The sequence below is a fragment of the Fukomys damarensis genome, unplaced genomic scaffold (assembly GCF_012274545.1).
Source record: "Fukomys damarensis isolate Sample0158 unplaced genomic scaffold, DMR_v1.0_HiC HiC_scaffold_28, whole genome shotgun sequence".
In the NCBI taxonomy this organism is placed as follows: Eukaryota; Metazoa; Chordata; class Mammalia; order Rodentia; family Bathyergidae; genus Fukomys; species Fukomys damarensis.
In genome coordinates this window covers 35,280,704-35,307,043 of record NW_022900940.1, presented here as the reverse complement: position 1 = coordinate 35,307,043, position 26,340 = coordinate 35,280,704, and the positions used below count along the sequence as shown (strand labels likewise).

At 37.9% G+C, this 26,340-nt stretch overlaps 1 protein-coding gene across 17 annotated transcripts in view; it reads right to left on the bottom strand.

The window, feature by feature from the left end:
• Positions 1–26,340, bottom strand: part of Tbc1d5 (TBC1 domain family member 5) — a 552,135-nt gene that overhangs the window by 10,589 nt on the left and 515,206 nt on the right. For all 17 annotated transcript variants that reach the window (XR_004514672.1, XM_033757108.1, XM_033757102.1 and 14 more), the window contains one exon: positions 5,906–6,005. Coding sequence is in view for 16 of the 17 variants with exons in the window: in XM_033757108.1 (XP_033612999.1) it covers positions 5,906–6,005 (100 nt within the window). In the remaining variant the exon portion in view is untranslated. The remainder of the gene's footprint in view (positions 1–5,905; positions 6,006–26,340) is intronic.

Here is a 26,340-nt window from a genome sequence, read left to right as displayed (position 1 = left end):
CACATCTGGGTTTAGAAACACAGATTATTACTTTAATATAGAGGTACTTTCTGCACAAGGACTTACAAAATCATGCTGGCCACACTGTCTGAAAATCTCATGAATCAGGAAGTCCTAGCCAGCTTTTCTCAGATGCCCTGGTTTGCTGAGAGCCTCCTACCCAAGAGTGGCAGTGGGGACACTTGCAGCAGTAGAATGAAAAGGGGAGTGGTAGAGAAGGTGAATGATACAGGTGTGTTAGTGAGATAGAAAAGTGAAGACCCCTGGTCTTTCTTTTCCTCTAGAGCGCTGTCAGAGCACGAGCAACCCCATTCCTCACTACACAATGACTCCAGGTCTAAAGAGCTGGTAGACTTGACAGTGGGCTAACCCCACTCCACCCTCCACTCCTTCCTCACCAGCACAAGAGATTTTATTAAGGGCAGCATTGTAGGTATGCACCTATCCTTGTAGCTGAGTTCTTCATGTGACTCGGCTCTGGCCAATCTGAAGTCTAAGATAAGATCCTGTGTAGAGTTTCTGGGAAAGCTTCTCATAGGGACTCAGTTCATGCCGTTTACTCTTCCCCATCTGCAGGCCTGAAATGTGGCAGGAGTTCTAGAAATCACTCTGCCAGTATGTAGAAGATCAAGGCTTATGGAGAAGCCTGGGGAACTTCTCAGATCTGCCATACTTGAGTGTCTGCCTATCTCTGGGCTTCCTTCTTGAGGGAACCCCCCCCCAAAACAAAAAGCTGATTTGTTTCTCCCACTGTTTTCCTCACCCCATAAGCTTATACTATTAGCTGTCTTAGTTTCCTAGGGATGCTGTAGCAAAATGCCTTCAACTGGGAGGCTTTAAACAATATAAATTTATTCTCTTACAGTTCAAGGGGGTAGAGGACTAAAATCAAGGTGTGGGTCATGCTGCCTGGGAAGGTTCTAGGGATAATTCCTTGATTCTTACTAGCTTCTCCCTTGATTCTTACTAGCAGCTGTCAACAATTCTTGGTATTCCTTGGCTTATGGATACATCATTCCAGTTTCTGCCCTCATTGTCACACAGCATTCTCCCTGTGAATTTGTGTCCAAATAGACGTTTTGTTTTGTCTTGGTACCAGGGATTGAACTCGGGACTTTGCACTTGCCAGGCAGACTGGGTAAAATAGACCTTTTCTTATAAAGAAACTAGTCATTGAATGAGAGCCTATCCTAATCCAGTATAGTCTCATCTTCACAGGATTCCATTTGTAAAGTCCCTATTTCCAAATAAGATCACATCATAGGCTCTGGTTGTACATGAAGTTTTGAGAGCCAATATTCATCCCATGGAAACACCCAAACTGTCCGGTTATTACACAGGGTGTAAGACTTCTAAGTTCTCCAGTGAAAGACAAGGTGTATCAGCAATCTTCTGCAAGCAGAACGTGATGTCTGGCTCTAGCCTGATGTACTACCTTGCACAAGACCCAGAGCAGAAGGGCACCCCAGAGAGAGCAAAGCTCAGAGCCTTGGATTTAGCAGTTGTGTACCCTTACCCAGTAATTCTTTGGACATATTTTTTGATAGTATCTAAAATCACTTTTTAGGATTGAATTAAAACCAAGAGCTTCTCCCTGAAAGGTCACACACACATATAATGTTCAAGAGTAAACTTCTTTTAATTAACTAAGCTGACTTGGCTCACTTTAAAAAAAAAAATCCAGGGCACAGAAATCCAAATTAAACCAAAGGGAACTGTTCACAGGCTGTTAAATGTTTTGAACACAAAATTTCCATTTTACGAAGGATACTGACCATTAAATCCTTTCCCTAACCAGTTTCACAATATACTGATTTAAGGTAGCATTTATCAACACTACTAACACACAGCTTCCTAGTAACAAACCTACTGTTTTATATAAGTTCATCTGCATGGAAAAAAAACCTTTTATGTCTTAAAACAGCAAAGGCAGAAATATGAAATGTTTAAATTTCCAACATGATGCATGACTTCTCACAGAAAAAGGCAGAATAAATTATACTATATTATAAAGGCTCTTTGTTTCTTTGTAGATTATAGTTTTATTATCTTCTGATACTTAAGTATTGTATATTAGAATTGCTAGAGCACTGAAACTAAAGGGGAAAAAGTCACATAACTAGTTTGTAGAAATTACTCATAAAAATCTTATCCATATAACTGTCATGATGACTCTGCTATTTTTAATGAAATATGAAAGACACAAAAAATCTCTAGTCTTTTAAAGGTAATGGAAATGGCACATCAAACACTTTTTTTCAATTTCTTAACTTTATAATTTTCAGTGCTAGAAATATTAAAAAAGGTGTTTTTATCTAAATGTTTTAAACAGCTGGTGTAGAAGGTAACATAAGCCTTCTCAGGTAATGAAAATGGGCAGGAGTAGAACTTACACCTGGCTATAATGAGGCAGAGCTCGGCAAAGCACTAAGCATCCTCTGGTTGTAGGGCAGGAATGGTGCCTTCTCACATAGGGCGGCTATAAAGAGCGAAGGAGACAGCCCAGAACTGTCAGCACAACACCCGGAGATGCAGAAGCTCAGGACCCACTGCTTTTATTTCTGTGTGGCCACATACCTCACTAACTATCCCAGTAAGCATCTACATGAGTACTATTGTTTGTGAAAGAGAAATTCAGGGATAGACTGGGTCTGAACTCTTTGCTAATTAGCTGTGCCATTCATGTTTCCTGGGCCTTGGTTTTCTTATCTACAAAATAAAGATGTGCTGATATGTCTTGTTTTCTATCTTTAATATTCTAAAATCTTTTTTTTTTTTTGTACCAGGGATTGAACTTGGGTCCTTGTGCTTGCAAGGCAGGCCACCAAACCACTGAGCTAAATCTCCGGCCCAATATTATAAAATCTTATAAACTACAGAACCCTCCACAAAGGCATATTTCTTTATTCTCTGGATTTAATCTTCCCATTGTGTGTATAAACCATCAATGAAAAGACATGCTGCTGGAAACTTAAGTGTCTAAATACCAAGCAACTAATGGAAACATCTCAATTCCAAGCAGACTGATGTGGGCCTGAAAGCAGAGCAGGGTGAGCAGCTTAAATACTTGCTGTAAACAGTTTGCAGTATGGCCTAGCTGCTCACAGATCAGACAAGTATAGGTTGCTCACCCACCTGCAATTATGTGTGAGGTTTGAAAAATCTAAAAATAGCCTAATCTGTCACAGAAGTTAATACTGTCAGTGGCTTTCAACTCAACTGTCAGGATAAGAAGGGGAGCAACTACAGTGATGGAGAGATGAACACGTAAAAAAAGTCTTCTGAAGTTGACAGGAAAAGTTTAGATTTAATAAAACACTAATTTTCAGTTCCAGCCTCTAAATCTTTGGCTTTCAAGTCGCTCAATTATTTGGAGGTAATAAAATTAGAATTTTGGTAGAGTTTTGCAAAACAAACACCCTTTAGTTTGGGTTTCACAGCCAAGAGGAAATACTCTTAGCTTGTCAATTTTATTATCTATAAGGGCCATGTGAACAGACACTATTATGTTTCTTTGAGGCTGCTAATCACTTACAAAAACAGCCTTGAACAGTACTCGATGTTTTTAGATAGTTATTGTATGTCTGCTAAAAACAGGGTGATAAGGAGTTCTTGAGATGAACAGAACTTAAATAGTTAACATTAGCAAAGGATGCAGAGAAAGAACTCCTAGAATCAGCCTGAGACAGTTCTCACAGCTATGTTGGTAGCCTGTGGCCCAGTGTACATGGAGGCTTAACAGTCTCCAAGTTACAAAGTGCTGGTGCATCATGATGGGATGTGATTAAATTATTCTTGTGCAAAGAGCTCACATAACTAATCTTAGAACCTACATGTCAAAATTCCACAATCTTTTGATAAAGAACCACTCAATTTGAGTATTGGGAAACGTAGTACTAGTTCTAGTTCTTCAATTGACTTCTTGTGGGGCCCCAGTACTGAGCTATATGGCCACAGACTGGATAAGCCTCGGGTTTGTTTCTAAGGAAAAGCAGTTAGGAGAAAAGAGATGATTCCCCTTGACTATGCTCTTTGGGCCACACCTGGAGCTAGAATTTTAAAATATATTTTAGAAATAAACTGGCAAGACAGACATTCTTATCTCCATTTCATATGTGAGAACATACTTATAAAGCTGGCTATGTCATGTGACAGAGCCCCAGTTCCATCTAGGTCCATCTGATCCCACATGAGGTGGTTTCTTCTCGATACTGCTCCACAGCTCTTATAACTGCCTCCCACCTGCTCTGCTCTATTCAGATTGATCCCTGAGAGCTATTAATATGCATTTAAATGGTCCACAGATTTAAGCAAATGTCTTACATTTTCTAAACATGGAAGATTAGGCTTCTTGAAAAATGCCTCTAAAAATCTTCTTTTCACCAAGGCAACTGTTTTAATGGTTATTTTCACATTAAATATATACTATTTGGACACCTGCTTTTTTTAAAACTTAAACTATCACAAACAGCTCCTTATATTAATAAAAAAGTATTATAGTCCTTATAAATCCCCGGCCCCTACATTAAACTCTTCTTTTTGATGCATTTTATAGTGTGATCACAGTAGAGATTAAGAGGTTCATAAAACTTAGTCCTCTATGTATTTTTAAAACATGACTATTAAGCAGCATATAAACAATGAGTTTAGAGGGGAGTGGAATCTGATATGACAGAGGTAACATTTCCTGCTGTGACTTGAGATACTACCCTGTTGATCATCTATCAAGGTTTTTTCTGCTATTTCCTCCTCTTGAGCCCTTTTCCTAAAGAAGTGGATGAGACAATATAAATAAGGTTATGAGGAAAACAGGGCTAAGAGGCAGCCAGTCCCTTAGGCCATATCTTTGTAAATCCTTAAGAGAATGTTTATTATGTGCTTGAAGTCACTATGGATTAATCTATACCCAAATGAAGCTATTCTGGTCACTTGTAATGGATTCTTGACCTAACAGCTTAGAGATGGCTAATGAGTTAGAAAGAGCATTATCTCCAGTGAAGACTACAGAAACGGGCCACTCTCAGGGGCTCTGTAGTGGGAAGGGCCTTGTTGGATTCACTCTGATTTTCCCCCAGAGATAAGATGGATCCTAATTTGCTACAATACCTGATACTGCCATTTCTCCACACTCCTGGGTGCTGCATATTGGCCTGTTCAGAAGAATACATAGCTTCTTTCCCTAATTTGTTCTCAAAGAGACTAAAGATGGCTAGATGCTGAAGAGTGGGAAAAGAAAGGATTTCCCTACCTGGCTGACAGGGAGTGACAGTACACACAACAGAACCTTTTGCACAGAATTATGGAAGCAGTGCACCATGCTCTGGCAGAGACTGTGTCTAATACAAAACATGGAGCCTTCATAAAGGTAGAGTAGTGCCTGAAGATTGTCTGTGACCAGTGAATGCACAGGTAGATGAACTGCAAACTTGAACAATCTTTAAGAGCCACAGTCAAAAGTAAGCAAAGGTCTGACCTTTATGGCAGGTGATGAAAAAAATTTCTTAAAGAAATCACTGCCAGTTATGTCAATGATTACAGACAGGATACTGCAGCAAAACTGCTGATTGTTTAACCTTTAAATTGCAACATTTCACTTTGGTTTAAGGCAGACAGGCATTTACAAAGGCAGTACAGCAGCTGGGAACTGAAATCTACAGTTGGACTGCTGGAATGTGAACTGCCACTCCACTCCGTATGGGTGTGACTGTGGACATTTTATTGCCTTTTGAGCTTCAGTTTCCTCATTTATAAAATGTGGATAAGTAACGGTACTTCTACTATAGCACTGTTGTGAGGAATAAACAAGGTAATTCAATGTTGAGAGCTCAACACAGGACTGAGCACAAATGCTACTAGCTACTCTTGTTAAAATCATTCACTCCCAGGGCGAGTGTAGCTCACTCACCAAGATGAGTGTCCATCACCTTAGCACAGTATTTGCACATGGCATCCAGGTCATTCAACTGTCCCTGAAGGAAGGATATTTGGGCTTCTAATTCTTCTTCCTAAAATGAAGTGAATGAAGATATGAAAAATTTAAAATACGTATATTCAAATAAAATCCCCAGAGTTCTCAATGACCTGGACCATTTTAAAGAGGCGCACTGTCTTTTTAAACCTAGATAAAGCAAAGAAAATAGCAAATAACAAGAAGCCACCACTGCCCATCACCAACAAAATAGAGGATAAAATGGCAATTTAAAAAATTTGTAGAAACGTCTAGACTATTCCTAATTGAATTCTATTTTTGTGCCATGTTTAAATGTTTACACATACAACTTTGTATCAAATAGTACATAAAATATCTTTACTAAATATGGAGCAACACAAAGAGGCAAATTAGATTTAAATGGACCATACTTCTAGGCAGGTGATACAAAAGCATTAAAGTTTTTCTCACACACATTTGGGGAACTAAAGATTTCCATTTATATAAGAAAAAAAAACTCAATTTTCTAGACAAAGTTTATTCAAATGTGAGATTTCCCAAAGCACTTAGAAGAGTTTTGTCCAAGCAGCCTATAAATGGCTGTTCTTATATTTCTTCTCTTGCTATGATGCTAGAATATGTCACTTATTTCTAGGAAGGAGTACTCTGGGTTGAGTGGCAAAAGACATTCTAACTGTAACAAAAAGATAAAGTCTTTTTTTTTTTAAGGAAAAAAATGTGTAAAAATGTTCCCAAGCAAATTTGTAAGATTATAGTAGTTTTTAATCAGAGAAAGAGAATAATCCTCATCATCTGGGATAATTTAAACTCTGTCAGAATACAAAGAGAGGATGGTGCCAGCATTGGCATAGGCCAAAAAATTGATTTTCTAGTTTTAGATTCTTGTTCATTCATATAAAAATCCCCTGCGTCATTAACAAGGGAAGAAACACCTAGTGAGGTATACCCTCCCCACATCTTTTAAGAGAATGAGTATAATTAGAATTGTTCATGGAAATTTATAGTTGAAAAAGTTATTTGTAAGTATACTCCATTTTATCAATATACATATGCAGTCTGAAAGTATTGCTTTTAACAAACAGCTGCCTGGAGAACCTGCCCTTAGAGATGAACTGAAATGCCTGACACAAAACTCAGATATAACGGTTAACTCTAAAAACAAACTGTCACGAAATGTCCACTGTCAGATTACACAAGCACTAACCATGTTCCTTACATATCCCACAAAGTGCGGCAGCCTCTTCTCTTATTCTCAAGAACAAATGCCATTAGAAGAAGCTCAGGCAAAGGATGATGCTATGTATCTTAGTCATTTTCTTGTCACTGGGACAAAGTACCCAACACTTAAAACTTAAAGGAGAAGAGGTTTATGGTTATAATCAGTGGTCGGCTGGTTCACAGACAGAAAATACACGGCAGAGGGGAATAATGAAGGAAAGCTATGCATGTCACAGCAGTCAGGAAAGAGTGAAGGCATGAGTTGGGAGGGAATTATATGCCCTTCCAGGTCACCTGCCCAGTGACCCACCTCTTCTGACCAGACCCCGCCTCCCTATAGCGCATTTAGATCTGAAATCATCTGTGTATGAATCCATGAATAAGCACACAACACTCTGACTCAATCACCTTCCAAAACCTCAGCCAATGAATGCATGAGGCTGGTGGGGGACATTCTTGATCCAAGCCATAACAGCAAGGGACTCTGTAGGATAGGCAGTGCAACATTCCTAACTTTTCATTTGAGCATTCAGGTGAAAAAAAGGATAACGTGTTTCAGGGCATTTTTCTGCTGCTTTTCTAAGTTTGAACTTCTCTGTTAAATGAGGTACTATGGAAATCTACATGTGTTGGTTAATTATGGTTGCCATTAGTCTCCAGAGACGGCAACCAGCAATTCCTTCTCTCCCTCAATGTGCAGGCTGCTCCCTGCATTAGATGTGGTACATGGGTCCCTACTGCCCAAACTGGCCTTGTTACTTGCCTAGACACAGAGACCACAGCAGAAATCAATCTGTACCAATTGTAGGAAAGTTTTTGGGTTGTTTTTGGTACTGGGGATGAAACCTGGGACCCTCTGCTTGCAAGGCCAGTGGCAGCATTTGTGGGAAAGTTTTAAGAGGCTTACCAATGTTTGCTTTCCCTACAGAAGAGTGCTACCAAGTTGTAGAAAAAAAGTTTAGGCTACAGTATTGAAGAAGAGAGAGAGAATACATGGAGAGAAAAAAACAGGAGAACATGGCATTGAGACTGTACACATATGCATGAATTTTCCTGGGCCTGTCAATCTACCCAGCTGAAGGCAAGCCAGTGAGTAACCCATCAGTACCATATGGAGAAGAATGTCCTACCTAGCCTTGTTCAAGTTCCTGACCTAAAGACCTAAGAGAAACAACAAAGTGTTACATTTTTTTTTCAGCTTTAATTGAGTTTACTGGTACATTTTAGGGATACAGTACAGTTACATTCATTGTTGGGATCTTGTACCTCTACATGAAAAGTCTTGGTTTTCATTTCTTCCCCTTGTTCCTGCCTTCCCTTCACCCGCTCCTCCCCTTCCCATCTACAACCACTTTATTTCTATCTTTTCATTCTCACATTTTTTTCTTTTCCCTTTTTACCCTTCCCCTTCCCATTCACACCTTCCCTACACCTTTAGCTCCTTTGTTCCCATTTCCCAATGTCAGTAATCTTATTAGGATCTTCTGTATTGTTGCAGATTATTCACACCAGAGAAACTATTCGGTATTTACACATGTGTGACTTATTTATTTCACTTAGGAGTATATCTTCAATATGTATCCATTTTCCCAAAGTGTTACATTTTGAAATGGTTTATTATACATCAATAAATAACTGGAACAGTGGTAGAGTGGAACAAACACTAAACTGGCATATGGCACAATGAAGTAAATTCGATTTCTGGTCCTGCCAACAAGTCATGTGACCTCCAATAATCCTCTCTCCATTCTGGCTGAAATTCAGCGCTCTGGAGGATGTACAGTCAGAGCTTTGCTCCTAATGAACTTACAAACAGGTAGTCAGAATAAGAAAGTTATATAAATTACGAGGTGGAGGGCCCAAAAGTCTTACAGTGAAATAAGAAACATGGCTTTGGTAATCTGGTTCCAGCCCCTTGACCCCGCTACCAAACAAGTCACTTTTTCAGGTTGTTACAGACATGAAACCAACTACATGAGTCTGAACAGTACTTAAAAGTTATGGCTTAGCAATATTTTAGAAAAAGTGGGCCCAACTGTGGCCCCTGCTTCTTCTTACATCTGGCTACTACCAATTAGGGTGCTGACAGCCCACAGTGGACAAAGGGCACTAAGAATGCAAAGCTCCTTAGTTTGAAAACATTTCTATTCTAGGCATCAGTTTAATCTGGATCAGCAACCACTTCTTTTAAAATACAAAAGCCCTTGGGAGGTGTATTTTCTTGCAATTATTCCTACCTAAAGGGCTTTATCCTATTCAGTTGGTTTCTTTTCAAAAGCTACCAGAGAAGATGACACATTTTATAGGAGACAGGCTCAGCTTGCTGGTGTGAGGCACTTGCCAACTGAAAGCAAGTCTGTAGCTCCAAGTCTGTAGCCTCTTCCTCAAAATACTGTACTGCAGTAGTAGAAACACTGTAGTAAAAACTGTGATGAGACTGGGACCTTCTAAATTGGGCAGTGTATGACTTGTACATATGTATGGGGAAGCCCTGAGAGTAGCCCTGGGCACTTGCTGAGTGAATATATGGGGATATAAAAAACACAAATTTGCAGGTTTGCATTTTTGCTTTGGGCTCTGGTAGCAGCAACTAAAGAGCATCTTGCAAGCCCCAAACCCAAATGAATCTCATTAAGACAGAATCTGTTTGTCAATATAAACACTACAAAAACAGAGACTTTTGTTCATTTAAATCATTTTTTTCACAGAAAAAAACAAAAAATTTAATATATGACATTAAAGAGGTCTTTTCTGGCTGAAGCAGGTGGCAGAGTCAAGAGCTTGTTCTGTTTGGAAGTTGGCAATCCAGTGTACTATCACTCTAGACTAGTTGCTTAATCTGAAAACATTCCTAAACTTCAACTGTCACTTGGTTTATAAAAAAGAAATGGAATCACTTGAAGGCAAAAGGGTGGCTTGTCATTTATTCACTACATTATGTAATTATAGATAAAAGCTAAGAATCAAGCTTCTAAAATTATGGGAAGTAACTTTGCATTTCTACATTTGTCATGCGCCATGCATTCCAACTTACTGAGAGTTTTAGCCAGTTGTTTTCATTAAAATGGTTTTCTGTAATTAAGAAATAAATGCTTGGCTAGTTATCTTAAAGTTTTATGAAACAATGTTAATAGTTACACTACTTACACTTGTTTACGTGTAAATAAGGTATCAAAGAGAAGTGCTTATCATATTTACTTTTACATGTGTCTTGCCTTCCATTATAAAGAGAAGTGTGACAGGGCACCATGCAATTCTGCAGGAGATGCCTCTGGGATAGCCTCTGGGATAGACAAGTTCCACAGGCCCTCAGTCACCTCACTCCCACCTGACACAAATATAGACTGACTGGAGAACAATTTGAGAATGCATGCACAACAGGTTTGACACAGAGTAGGCGTTCACTACTTCCTCTTTTTTCTTTAATTATAATCAGGTTAAAACACTGAAATGAATTTTAAATACAAAGTTTTATGATTCACCATTTGAAAACACTGATTTCTGGTTTTAAGACCTGCATGAAGCTTAGCCCAGATTAATAAATGCTTAATATGCCAGTACTGTCTTAGTTCTGGATAGAAAGTTAGTGTGCAAGGCAAGACACTGATAGATGATGATGACTGGTGTTGGGGATCAATCTCGGGACCTTGTGCTTATAAGGCAGGTGGCAAAACCACTGAGCTAAATTCCTGGTCCTGACAGAGGATTACGAAGTAGGGCCATATGCGAACTGTAGTGTGCAATACCACCAACTGCACTTGGATCCCTGTGGGGGAGAACCAGAGAATGAGGACTATCCCATCAGAAGATAAAAATAGCTTTTTTACAGTGAGCATAACATGCCAGTCACTGAGCTTTGTATGTGTTAACATATTTAATTATAGCAACAAATTTATGAAGTAGATTTTGTCATTATTTCTTACATAAAACATGGCCTTCTCTCTCTCTCTCTTTTTTTTTTTTTTTTTTTGGTACCAGGGATTAAACTCGGGTCCTTGCGCTTGCAAGGCAGGCCACCGAACCACTGAGCTAAATCCCCAGCCCAAACATGGCCTTTTCTATAAAACTCAAAATTTTCGAAGTATACGCTAAGGTTTAGACAACTGTTCAAGAAGCTATGTGGCTGGGTCCACTACTTCCATATCTTCCCTGTACACATTCTTTCTTATGCTCAATTATTATAGTCCTCTCAATGAATAAACCAATTTTCCAGTTTCCTTTAACAGAAATGCACCAATTTTAATGGAAAGTCCTAATTTTAAATTGCTTATCACACTGTTCTTAAAAAATTCAAGTATGATCAACTCTTCTATTTTACTGTTTGCTGAATGATTTTCATTTTGACTTAATAATCAGAAGAAATCATTCTGAATTTGCCTTTCTAAAAATGGTGTTTCTTGGTGCCGCTGCCTGCCTTGCAAGTGCAAGGTTGTAAGTTTGAAGCCCAGTACCAAAAAAAAAAGGTGTTTCTACAATTTCTACCCTCAAACAAAGATACATCATCAAATTTCTTGCATATTATGAAACCTGGTTGTTTATAATGTGTTGATTTTATATATTAATTTTATTAAGTGTTTCACTGTCTTTCTATTTAAAATTCATCTATTTATTCAACAAACGTATTCATTTGCAATGGTTATGCCTTGTAGGAAGTACAATAATGAGTGAGACATGGGACTGACCTCTAACAAGTTTAGAGGAAGGTACAGACTATACATAAAGCCAAGACAAGGAGTAAGAGATGTCTATAGAAGAGAGATGAGACAGGGTCCTTCACAATTTTGGGAAGAGAAGATGACTTCTCATTGTGGATATGGAAATGAAAATATGTTTTGCAGAAGAGGTCATATTTTTGAGATATTGAAGAATGAGGAGACTTACCTCAGAAGCAATTATGAGAAAGAATGTTTTAGGATGCACAAGACTGGTAAACAAATGAGTGGAGGCAGCAAAATGTGGTATGTGGGTAAAGAACTAGGCATGGAATTGGGAAGAGTATGGGAACAGAAGGAGCTGAAGTCTGGCAGAAAAGCTTCCCTTACCTTTCATCTCTATTGCATTTTTCCTTCAGATAATATGCTCTGAGCATTAGGGACTGACATGTAGGTTGCTGTGGCCATTGTCCCCCAAACACACAATGCTTACAGATGATTATTCTTTCTATCTATCTATCTATCTACCTATATTCAAACTTGTGCTTCTGCTTGTGAGCTCCACAGAGTTCAAGCCCCGGCCCTATTCTTTATATTCTTGCTGCAGAAGGATCTCTGTCCTTGGGCTAATTCAAACACCATGGACAAAGAGGGCCCATATAGGCCCTAGGGTGGAGCTCTGCTCAGTGTCCTCAGATCACAGGAGAAGCAGACACGGGAGTCAGCACTGACTGTAGACAGCAGCAGTAGTCTAAATATAGGAACCAGGAGACAGGAAAGGCACCCAATCTTTCTTGAGCAGATGGGTGAACAAGAAGTGGGAAGTGAAGGAAACGGAAAGTCTCAAGGAGAAGGAAGAAGGCCACGGATGTTCTGAGGAAACTGTGGTGTACACAAGGGCAAAACACACACATGGTGTGAATGAAACCCAAGCTAGAAGCATATGGCAACAGCACAGGAAGACATTATCAGAAAATAACAGAAGAGGAGCACAAATAAAACTTTTTAGGGAGTATAAAAATAAGTGGCACAGATGCATAAAATAGTACAGCCAGGCTGGGGAACAAGCGGGAATATGAATCATAAACCCTACAATCATTACATGGATTGCCAATTACCATCTCTATGACTTGGACCAGATAGCAAAGCACTTTGTATTTGTCCATAAAGTGGTGGTAGCAATAGTTTCTTCCTCATACAATTGTTGGAAGACTGAACTATATTTTACAGATGAAATACCTGGCATAATGCTTGGTTAACACTATAAATGTTAATTTTATTATTATTTTTGATTATTAATATAATCCTACAAAGTTATTCCAAGGAATCATGAATGCATGTAAAACCCAACTCTCAGAATATTAAACAATACACAAAGGCAACATGCTCAGACATGTACACACAGACCCCACATAAAGACTAAATATTAAGTGATATGTGATGTAGGTAACTTGTGGCAAATTCCTAAACAGAATGCTATCTTTAAAAACGTTCCTGTAGGAGAACCTTCAACAATAATATATCAGATACTAACTGGGACAACAAGTTGCAAAGTACTAGGTAAAGAATTATGTGGATTTGAAAAAAATGCATACACAAAGTGTACATTAATTATTCTACATATGGTGGTAGTATAGGTGATTTTTCCTCTTCTTTTGTCTTCAGATTTTCTACAATGAAATTGGATATTTTTTATGATAAAATTAGATTATTATGCAAATTTCAAAAATTTCTTTGGTACCAGGGATCAAACTCTTGTCCTTGCACTTATGAGGCAGGCAGTGCAACCAATGAGCTAAATCCCTGGCCTGAAATCAAATAATTTTTAAAATGCAGAATGTGATTACCAAGGAGAAAAAAGACATGTTAATATTTTAAAATAACTAAAATTGGATTCCAAATCAAATTCTAAGCAGCACTTCATTCTTTAAACAAATCTGCAGGCTGGGGATTTAGCTCAGTGGTGCCTTGCCTGTCTTCTAAGTGCAAGGTCCTGAGTTCAACAGAAAAAAATAATCTGTACTGTAAACAACACTAAATAGTAAGATACAAGTGAAATAATAAAAAATGGAAATAATTAAAATATTTTGCCCAACACATAAACACTGAGTAGTGCTTAGTAACCTTGTACACTGCTAGAAGTAGGGATGTCAATGGACATTACAGTTGTCTAATGATTTTCATTTTTAAAGTTACTTAAAAAAACACATGCTTACCAGATTTCTCAGTAAATAAAAGTTCCCATTTTCAGATGAGACATGTTAAATATGAATGAAAATGGCCTTAGAAATTTATTTATTAAATTTATGGTATGAAATCATTTCAAAACTAGAAAAGCCTTTAGAAATAATTTGTTCACCTTCTTATTTTTACAAATAAAAGAACTTTAATATGGATAGGTAAGTTGGGTGTGGTGGCATGTGCCTGTAGTCCTAACCTTCATTTTGTTTTTTTGTTTGTTTGCTTTTTGTTTTTGTTTTTGGTACTGGGGATCGAACCTAGGTCCTTGTGCTTGTGAGGCTGGCAGCGGAACCAATGAGCTAAATCCCCAGCTCCCCAACCTTCATTTTGTAAAAATGTGGGTCAAATTCCTTCTCAGCTCTCTACTTACACATGTTAATCATTTAGAAAACATTTGTCTAAAAGTTGACAAAACCAAGATTTTTAGCCCTAATCTACGTAGTCTATCTCATCCCTCTTAGAATTGTGGACACCAGGGTAAGATTTATAGGGACATTCAGATACCCTGAAGTTTCCACTGCCGTAAACCAAGGATCACCTTGTATTCATTTTAGCAGAGTCTCACATGACTGACTCTGCCCCACAGACAATCACCTCATGAGAACCTAAATGCCCCATAACCCTTGAAGATTCCTCTAGAGCTAAAAAACCAAGACTGAGATAATACCCAACCAGGCCCCAGCCTGCAAGATAAAACTGGTCTCTGTTCTTTCATAAATGGGCTAGTCTGATCCCCTCTTCAAACCAGCGCCCCCTTCTGTTTCTCACAAGAAAGTCCTCTCCTAGCTTGTCTTACTTTCCTTTGTTAGGGGACTGGCTTGATCTTTTGTCAGAGCTGTGTCTTCTCTTCACTTCGTCTTTTCAATTAAATCTTTTTTCCTGTAAATTCACGTTGAATGCCCGTTTTAATTTTCGTTATCACTGAAGCAAGGATTCAAGCTAGACAGTGACATCTTGAGCCCAAGAGTTCAAGGCCAGACTGCTAGGCAACACACTGAGACTTTATCTCAAACAAAACTTTACCCCACCCCCACCCCATGCACACAGATCACACACACACACACACACACACCCTCACACTAGCAGGCTTATTTCTTAGCCATGGAAGCATTATAGTGTCCAACTCTCAAAACAACACAATTAGGGGAACCTAGAGTTGTCTGGAGAGAGACAATTACTGAATCCCTTCTCTCTATCCCATGTCCTACTGTCATAGTGATGCTTTTTCCTGTCTATCCCAGTGTATAGCTAAGATACTTAAACTATAATTCAACAGTACTTTGTACGAATTTTCACTCCTTTACTGTCCTCTAGCAAGTTCAATAAAAACCACTAAAGAATGCTGCTCCTTATAAAAGTTATAAAGTTATAAAAGAAAAGTTATAAAGTTATAAAGAGAAAGGCTGTCTTCATATTAGGGTGGTCAGGTGAGATGTGAATCAGGCTTTTGCCAGTCTAGCTTTCCTTGGATCATGTTGCTTCAGCTGGCCTTAATGAGTGGAGACCATCCCAAACCCTTCTCTGCTGCAGCCCAACAAGAGCTGGAGAGTAAGTCCATAAGGGAAAGTACAGAGAGAAACCTTTATCTTTCCAAGCTGAAATGTACAAAACTGCTTTCTGACTTAGAGCATATCCCTGACATTTACCAATTACAAATTAAATCCACATTCTCTTCAATTTACATGTGAAAGAGTCAACAAATCTCTTCCAGAAGTGTTGGCATGTTAAAATAATTCATTCAGATGATGTGCTTGTCATAAGTTGGACATATGGGATACTGTGATATGCATCTATGTGTGTGTGTGTGTGTGTGTGTGTGTGTGTGTGTGTGTGTGTATATATATTTTTTTTTTTTTGGTCTATGATTTTCTAACTCATTAACTCCCTCCCCATGGTAGTCCATAGAAACTAGAATTTATCTTCCCCAAGGCAGACCAAAAAAACTCACCTCCCCCACTTCTATCCTGGAGCTAGGCAGAAAGACAGTCTCTGACCTAACCTTGTCTGATAGTTAAGCCATAAGACCTGCATTTAGAGGGGCCATGTTCCATATACCTGAGGGAGGAATGCTGCACGGAGAGGTCAAGAAGAAAGCTGAAATACAAAGGCCTTCCTCACTTTCTCCATCCAGTCCACTAGCATTAGATATTCAATAAAATCTCCATCAAAACTCAAAATAACAGGGTTCAAAGAGCTTCCAAATAAAATAGCTGGACCTGTGGAGAGTCCAGGAGAGTGCAACACAGGGAGAGGGGCTCTTCTTTCCTCATCCTATGCATCTCTAAGTTTTGTGCAGTGCTTTAGCAAATTAATCAAATCCAAGAAAGGGATGGTGGGGACTCTAATTTATAGCACATGGACCAGAAACAGGTATAATAACTGGAGGCTTGCAAATCACACCTGAAATGGAGGCAGGGCAGTCCTACAGGGACTGCCTGTGGGATCTGACACAGTAGTCTCATGATGGAAATGGATTGGCATATACCTAGCTGGTGCTACAGAGCTGATTGCTTGTTGGTGGGGAGAAATCCTCCACCTTTTGAGGTCACTAAAGTCTTCTGTGTTGATTGTGGTGAGAGAGTAGAGGAAACACCAGACCGTTTTTACCAACTGATGGAGGTTACAAATATTTTAAAAAATAGAACATGTAAGGTTCATAAAATTAAAATAACTTTTTATTCGGCTGCCTTTTACAACTTTTATTGAAGGAATTAAAAATACCTTAATTTCTTACCCTGTTTTATTTCCTGGCTCTGCCTGATAAAGAAGAAATTTCCCACTGCCCAATTAGGACTAGTAACTTCTTTTTTATATATATATAGATGGAACTAATGGTAGCCATTCTGTGACTCAGTTCCCTCAACTATAAGGTGGGAAGTAACTATAGCAGCGAACTCACAGCATCATCTGATGATTAAAGAAACCAACACACATAAAATGATTAGCATGAAGGAAGCAGATGGAAAGTGTTCTAAAACCATTAACACTTAGCCATCAGCTGCAAGGGCAACATTCAGTATGAGGACAAATTTAAGCTTGCTTTTGTATGCAGAAAATCTCATTCCTGATTGGTATTCAATTAATCTTAGATTAATTCTTTTCATTCTTTAATGTATACATAAACTACCTGGGGACGGTGCTAAATTACAAAAAATCTAAGTTAGTAGGTCTGAGGTAGACCTGGGATTCTGCAGTTCTGACAAGCTCCCAGGGGATGCTACATGGCCAGTGCACATACCATTGCAACAACCAGACTTTAGATGGCCCATCTTCTGTTTTCCTACATAATTTGGAATATAGCTTCCAATCTGTCTAGAAAGATTATAAAACTGCTCTAATTAGTTTTCATGATGGCTGCACAGTTAGATGTATATTTGATAACAGTCCAAAGACCTCTTCTCAACGTGGAGTATGGCTCAGGAAGGAAAAAAGCAAAATGGCAAGCTCTCAAGATAGCTTTGCAACCTTGCTGAATCAGAACAGTACAGAGTGGCTCCGTTACTCTATACAGTGTTAATTCTAGGACCATTAGATCTCAATTTATTCTAATATAAATGCAAGCACTTACAAATTAATTGATTAAAAACAAGAGAATATTAAATAATTTTGTTGGATTATGCATCTCTTCTGTAACTTTTGATAAACAAAGGCTGTATGCAAGTATCAGAGAATAAAAGTTGTCTTTCAAACATGAATGTAATCAATGTCCAGATTTTGTAGTGGTTAAATGAATCCCTAATTTTCTAAAAATATTTTTATAAACATCATAATATTTATTAGGAACTTCTAGCCTTTATGTACAGTATACTGCTGTATCAGTACTGTGAGCTATTTTAATCTAACTTGCCTTCCTAAACCTTGCTTAATAAAATAATAGAGAAAAACAAGAATATGTGCCAGAAAATTGGATCATGTACTACAAATTCTAAAGTAAACTGGATAAGGTAACAATCCTGAAATAAATATATGTGAAATTAAAGTAAAATCTTTAATTAGGACCAGCCTCATACAGGTGTAACCATAGGAAGAGTAACATTTCACTTGCATAGTTATAAACATTATTATTTTCAAAATAAATATGTATGTGTTAAGTTACTTTTTTCTCATTGCTGACACAAAATACCCAACATCCAAAGTTAAAAGGGAAGGAGATTATGTTACAGTTCATAGTGGTTTCAGTATATACTTGGTGGCTCCAAGGCAGGGATGGCAAACAGGCATGGCAGAGGAGAAACAACATGGTGTGCATAAGGCAGCAAAGTAACAAGAGGGTTTAACAGCATCTTTCTGCCCCTTTTATCTTACTGAGACTACCGGGATTAGGGTGGTACAAAACCAATCACTCGCGTGTAGTGGTTTAGTAATCACATGCCCTTAACCCTGACATCACACATTTCAGATTCAACTACCTCTGAAAAAGAAAAGTTCCACCTCAACTGCATGAGGCTTTGAGGGGACATCCAAACATAAACCATAACAATGTGTTTGTGGTATGCCTGACCTTTTAGTCCTAAATTCAAGAAGTATAAAAACATTAAGTACAGCTGTTAAGGAAACTGTCTATTGAATATTTTATCTTGGAAAAAAGGTCTCTCCTACACAGGTTTGTGTATGGGGGCTTGAATAGCATTGGTGGTAAAATGTCCTCATCTTTTGGACTTTCAGGCTATTATCTCTGTGTTGATTTTTTTTTTTTTTTTTTTTTTTAACAGGGATTGAACTTGGGACCTTGCACTTGCAAGGCAGGCACCTGAGCTAAATCCCTGGTCCCTGTGTTGAATTTTTATAACTAAGCAACCAAATGAATCTTTTGTAAACCCATACACCTCTCTCTTCCACCAAACCAATTAGCAGATGGTACTGTATTTCACAAAAGTTTACCTCTCCACTCACATGTGATCAGACCAATTAAAGAAACAATGTAGCTAGCATCAGCTAGCATCAGGACCTCCAAATTGAGTTTCTCAGCTGGTTGGGCAAAACAATTTGTGAGCTTTTTCTCACTGTTCCAGCCACCGAAAGTGTGTCTGCACAATGGCTGACCCAAAGAGAAGAGTCTTGGCCAAGGTTGTTTTTCTAAGGCCAATCTAATCGATCAGTGTGAGGATGAAATTTGACACATGAACGACCATTCTCTGGGCTGACTCCCATAATGTCTCAAGAGTCAAATCCAATTTGAGGATCAAGCACAGTTTAAGAAATATTTTATGTTACAACTGGTCAAGGGCACCAAATGGGTGGGATCACTTTGATATTTCTCTTTTTAACATAGTATCAATTCTGAGACTTCTAGAAAAGAAGATGAGAAGAAAAATTACCTGATTTATCCACATACTGGTCCCACTTCTGTTAATTCTTACCTCAAGCCAATTTATAGAAGCACATCTCTCTCACTAAATACCAACAATTCCTATTAGGTTTTGTAAATGGCAGGTAAATACCACTGGCCCTAGAGAATACCTAAAATGGGATACAAGTGAATACTTGCATAGCATACAAAATGCTCAACAGCATTCATTTATTCCTAAATGTGTAAGGAGTACCACACACAGGATCTAGCACAGAGGACACAGGGAGAGAGATACCAGCGTCTGTAAGAGCCTCACAAGTGAATACAAACAGATCTCTGCCATCTTAAGCAGAGGCAGCATCTTCAGAACATGTAGGACACTGTCACCTGCAGGCACTGCTTCTTAGGTTTGGAGAGGGGCTCTGGAGTTTGCAGCTAAACCTGGCTACCTATGCCAAGGACTGCAAGCTTCCCAAATTTATGTCGAACGCAAGGTGCTTGGATTGTCATTGGAAGGAACTCTTGAGTTTTGTGTTCATATAAGTCATTTAGGCAGAAGAAACAGTGGAGGAAAAAACACAGAAATATGAGACAGCATGCTTGGTTTAAGGGAATTAAACAGTGCACATTCCAGTGGGGCTGAGGAGGAGCTAGAGGAAGGACTTACGATGAGCCAGGAAAGAGCAAGGTTAACAAGGGCCCCACAGGCCAGGCCTCAAAACTGAAAGATTTATCCTAAGGAGAAGGGACGCCGGCAGAATTCTCATGGGGAGTTAGAAGCTGTGAATCAGAAATATACAATAAGCAAGTTGGTACTGTGAAATACTCTGGATGTATGTGGATTAATAAAATGGACTTACTGTACTATAAAATTTCTAATTAACATGGGATAGTTTATTAAAATGAGAACAAAAAATTATAAAGTATATAAACTTCCTATATTCTAATTTCTCCAACACAATAAATTCAGGAGCCACATGTAAGTCAGTAGAGTTGGTTCTGTTCTAATACTTATTCTGCACATGTGAGTTTGTTCCAATAAGACTACTAAGGAATAACTGATATAACTTGAATTTCACATTTTTGTACACCCAATTTTATCCTCAAGAATGTAGGTGACTATAGAACACTATGTAGCCAAATCCAGGAGTACATGAAATACCTACATGCATGTACCAACCACTTCAGTTCATAATGTGCCCCATAATCCAAATCCATTAGATTTCAGATAACTCTCTACACTAACTCCCAAGCTATTCTTACATGGCTTTATGTGTCACTGACAAAGTTCACTTAGTGTTATGTTCCAATCCCATTCATTGCAATAGCACAGCACTGCTTTTGGAAACATACAAGCCACCCCAGAACTGAGAAATCTAAAGAAGGCTGTTCTTGTGAAGATGAATTCATTTGTGACAACCAAAAAATTTTTACATTTTTCTTCACAAAGGTAACTGGGCAAAGAACAGCTTTAGTCAAGATACCTTGGCAGTACTCAGAGTTAATTGATCAGAAGTGCTACCTAAATGAAACTCTCTGTAGGACATTATGTTGATATGCCCTATTGTCTTCCTTCCCAAGAGGGCCCTACCTCTTCTCAAGGTAAACCTGATCCAATCCACAGCTGTGGAGCAGGGGCTGGTGTCTGATGGATATAAGGATAAAACTATAGCTTAGTTATTTTTCTTACTGCTGGAACACAATACCCAACACCAGAAAATTAGAGGAGAAGAGGTTTATTTTGGCTCACGGTTTGTAAAGATTTCAGTCCTTTATCTGGTGGCTTTAATGCAGAACAGCGTGGCAGAGGGGGGCAGAGCAAAAAATAGCTGCTCATGTGATGGTGTCCAGGAAAAAGAGAGTCAAGGAAGGAGCTGGGAAGGAAAGTATAACTTTCTAGGTCATGCCCACAGCAACCCACCTCTTCTGAACAGGTCCCACCTCCTAAGAGCAAGTCAGTTATTGTACTCCACAATCCAATTTCCTTTTCATAAAGCTAATTGTTCTTAGGTTTATTACAAATATTATACTGTGAGTTCCTATTATTCAAATTGCATCTACTAACTACAGTAACTTTGGAAAATGACATTTTGACTGGAAATTATAAGGCAATAGGTAGAACTATACAAAAATATAAAAGAATTGGTAAAATTCAAAGAACAATCATTATCAAGTTAAGTAATAAATGTTTTGGGAGTTTGATTATGTTATATTTTGGTGATTCATAAATTCAAGACACTTAAAATCTTTCAACCATATCATAATGTCAGGTTTGTCAAAGGTCTTGTTGATTTTTTTTCCTCAGGAATTTAAAGCAATATTTGTGACCAATTATATTTCACAGGCAACTACTCTATATCAAGGTCAAGCTTACATAAGTCAAGTCCACTAGGCTAATCAAATAAAATATAACAATCAGATGCATTTGAAATGACAGGCATCCTTATAAAAAGGATTAATAAGCATAAATGGAGAAGTCTTTGAGTAAATGACTATGTGATAATCTTATGGTTAAATGAATTGAATTTTGTTCTTATTTTTTCCTTGTTCTTCATGTTAATGCTGGTATGTTTTCTTCACACCATCTCTGATTTTTATCATTACCACCACAAGAGAGAAAGGCCCTGAATTTCTGAACAACTGTAGTTCCCTTTTCATTAAGCTAGGGCCTACATTAACTCAATACACGCTTTTAATTTCATTGGAAAAGTTGTTCCCTTTCAGTGCAGGGCTTGTAGAGTGAGTATTTCCTTTGTGGAGAGACAAAGAGAAAAAAAAAAAGCCGCTTCTCCAGGTTAATGTAGCCCAGAAAGTAGGGTATGGTGCTTAGTGAACAAAGCATGGGCAAGGTCTTGGCTTCTTTTTCTCCATTAGTAAGTGCTTCAGGTGTGAGGTTCTTGGTACCTACTACAGCCCACAATAGTTCCGGGTGTATGATTCCCAACACATGAGCATCTTGTAACAGAAAGCTGGGAGGAGAAACAGCAAAGTTCAGGGAGCAAGGAAGCTTCTATAAGTCCTCAAGCCTCCTACTAATTCTCTGTACAAAGGAGATCAGCTTCCTTATGAGAAAACCAAAAAAGGTGTTCCTTAACCTTAAAGTTTCAGGGGTAAAGTGAAGGCCAGCTGGCTGATACAGATCTATTCCAGCTTTGTTCAACAGGTCTAGAATTCGTCTGATATGAGCAAAGGCTTTCATTCTTTTTAAAACAAGAGCCCTCTTGAATTAAAAATGTAACTTCCTGGTAAACAACATAAGTATTTTAAAGAATAAATGACAAGGGGGCCAGGGATTTGGTTCAGTGGTTCTGCCACCCGCTTCGCAAGTGCAAGGACCCAAGTTCGATCCCTGGTACTAAGAAAAAGAAAAAAAAAAAGAATAGATGACAAGCTGTTAGGGACAGAATATTTAAAATGAGGAAGACAGTATGTAGGAAAGGGTGAGAGTGTCACTGGAGGCGACAGGGAGACAATATTACAGATTCTACAATCTGGCCTCTTGTCTTGACTGTGCAGCATAATTCCAAGCCCTCCCCCTTCCTTCTTTACCATGCACATGTGTGCTTTAGGGCAAAAATGACTGTCTCCAAAGCAAAGTGCCACTGAGAGAATACATAAATATCAAGTTTTTAGAAAGGTCATTGAGGGGAAGTAAATGTTATCAATGACACATTTAATTTAGCATGATTCAAGCCTACTGGAATTTTTTGCCAGGCATTGTAAATACATATAATTGCTTCACTTGAGTTCTTTCCAAACCATTGTGTATGACTCTGGGGTAGTGTTCAACATGGGTATAATCTGGCATCTCTGCATGTTATGAAGATGATGGAGATGAAGAAAAATGATCGAGAGAGCCTAGGTGTCTCACTTCAAAGGGCAGTACCTTTACACAGAGGATTACAGCCAAGACACATCACTCGGTTTCCTGTGATTCTATTTTCATAGGCTCTTTGGATTTTTTTGGTTTAAAATAAGTTCACTCAACATAGAGAAGTCAAATAGTTGGTGGTAAAACCTTATAAAGGCTGAAACGTCATGTCCTAAACTATGGAGAAGAGAGACCTTCTCATGATGTTCCTTTGCTGTTCACATTTCTTTGCAATGGAATTATGTGGATTAGGTGAGGCAAAGGATGAAGATATAAGGAAGGAACTCTCTCACCTTGAGCCATTTCACTGGCAGACAGATGTATAAACAAAGTTCAAAGGACTAAAATTATCACGCTTCGAATATCTGAATTAACTTGGCATTAGATTAAAATTCCTACCATTAAACTTAGACGAAAGCTAGAAAAACTGCAGGGTCTAAATTCATTTTATATCTGTTCATTCCAATAAAATACATTACATGGGAAGGGAAGTCAATGTTATCAATAATATTTAATTGAATATGATTCAAACCTACAGGAATTTCTGGCCTATATTTCTGGGACTGTATTTTAATTCAGTTATCATTAATATCATTGATAAAATGAGATTACAAATGTATGTATTGCTAATTTTAGAAATTGTATAATTAGATGACTTTCAGATATCTTTCAATTTCATCCATTCTATTAGTAAGACCACTGTATATGTTCAAACCAGCAAAGGGCAAAGAGGAGTATGTCTTGGGTCATAAACACACAGGTTAAGCTCTCCTCAGTAGTGCTAACAAACCTCAGGTGGTGGGGATGTGCACTCTCTTTTATGCAGAAATCACTAGTTCATTTTAAAAAATTCCCATTATTTACAGAAGATTTTGAACCATGGATAGACTTCTGGAGATTGGTACGCAGTTATCACAATGAATACAAAAATGTCTTGTAGTTAGAAATGAAAAAATATGAACAAATTTTTATTGGGTCATGTACTTTAAATATTAGAGCAAATTAAATGAATTTTAGAGTTTTTCTTACATTCATTATTTTCTGTACCCTTTAGCCTTAGCAAAGATATTCCTAGAAATCAATTTGGCAATAGTCATAAAACATGAGTAACAGTGCTAAAACAAGTAAAAATCTATTTAATGGTCAGATAAATGACCAAGTCGGTAGATTAAGTATTGGCTGCCATTTATATTTTCATGCAAAATAAAGCGTAAAAAATAAGAGTACTGAAGTTTTAAATTTTCTCTTTAAGACAAAAAATATCAGGCCTTAATTAAAGTCTGACTGAATTAAGTGAGTCCCAAAGGCTGTTTGGGGAAACAAGGCAGAAGAAAAATTAACTTGGTGAGTAAATACCAACCCTCAAAACAATGGTACTATTGATAGTAAAGACAAGTCCATTTTTTAAACTATTACTTTGTTCACATTTCAGTAAAGAAGCATAATGATGTCTTTTATAAATATGTGAACAAGGCTTAAAATACTACCTCTTTAAATATTTAGCTGAATTTTGCCTTATTTTATTATATAGCCAATCAATACTATGACAGAAGTATGATACATCTTCTTCTAAAGAAGACAGCCCCATGGGTTACAGAAACCTTTTATATGATAAACAAGCAACACTGAGAGGAAACAAGTTTTATAACATAGATGGGATGAATGTCTAGAATGTATCACACCTATACTGATTTTGAGTATTCATAGATTTTAGTGTCAGTGGAGAGGTCCTTGAACCAATCCCCCATAAATACTGAGAGATGACTGTATATATTTTTTATGAAGTTTTCTTGCCCTAAATAGTCTTGTTTCTTCCTACTTGTTTTGTTCTATTTGTTTGTACTGGTCTTTCATTACCATATACTCTGTATAAGTGGCTGATGATTCTTAGCTGTCTTGCATATACAAAACTGTGTGAACTATAAAGCTAACAGGAAGTTCTAGGTTTGGGTGGGGCTTGTTAATGATTGGGTCCATTGTAAAATGATCTAGTGGTTAACATCAGTATGTTTGGGGAGTGTACACACACGTGTATGTGTGTCTGCCCAAAGGAAACTCTTTCAATCTCCTGCCTGGTGATATCTATCCATCCATCCATCCATCCATCCATCCATCCATCCATCCATCCATCTCTACATCTTTATCTGTATCTATACTGGTACTCTGGAAAGCAAGTAGATGAGGTTGGCAAGGGAGTCCTCATATTTAGCATTTCACTATAATCATCACTCTTTTCCAGTAGGGAAGTCCCAGAATAGTATATTCCTGATGTCATTCAGTCCACAGACATTCTTTTTTACACATTTCTTGAAAATTCTGCTAGAGTGGTAAAAACAATCTAATTCTTGAAAAAAAAAACAACTTTGATCAATTTTTCTATCTTCAAGTGTACCTTCATCATAATTCCCAGTTCCCAAGGTTCTGCAGTATTCTACAAGGTAAATCAAGTTGCTTCTTGGGTTTTTACCCACTGCTGACTCATGGTTCAGATTTCTCGAATTGCTTAGTAATAAATGCAATCTTATTTCCGATTAACTAAATTTTTTGTTGCTGTCTTCTTTTACATTTTCTTATTCTTTCAAGATTTATCTTTAAGTACCTTTAGGTGCCATCTTTAAAGTTCCACTCTGCTCTTTCATAAATCACAGAATTACACAGTTCCTACACGGTGAGCAAGACTCTAAAAGAGCCTAAAATAGTTAACTCTTTCCTTCCAGAGAGCAAAGTACATTCATGTGCTACATAATGATGCATTGTTCAAAGACAGATCACATATATGATAATTGTCCCATAAGATTATATCACCCAGTGATGTTGCAGTTATTTGAGTTTGTGTAAGTAACTCCATGGTATTCACACAACAATAAAATGACTGAAGAGTGCACTTCTCAGAACATATCCCCATTATTATACATTGTTTAACTGTGTATTTTTCAATTTGCAGATGAGGTAGTTGAAATAGCAAGAAGCTGACTGTCTCACTCAAGAATATCTAAAGTCAGGGCCAGGGATTTAGCTCAGTGGTTCTACTGCCTGCCTTGCAAGCTCAAGGACCCAAATTTGATCCCCAGTACCAAAAAAAAAAACAAAAAAAAAAAAAAAAAAAAAAAAAAAAAAA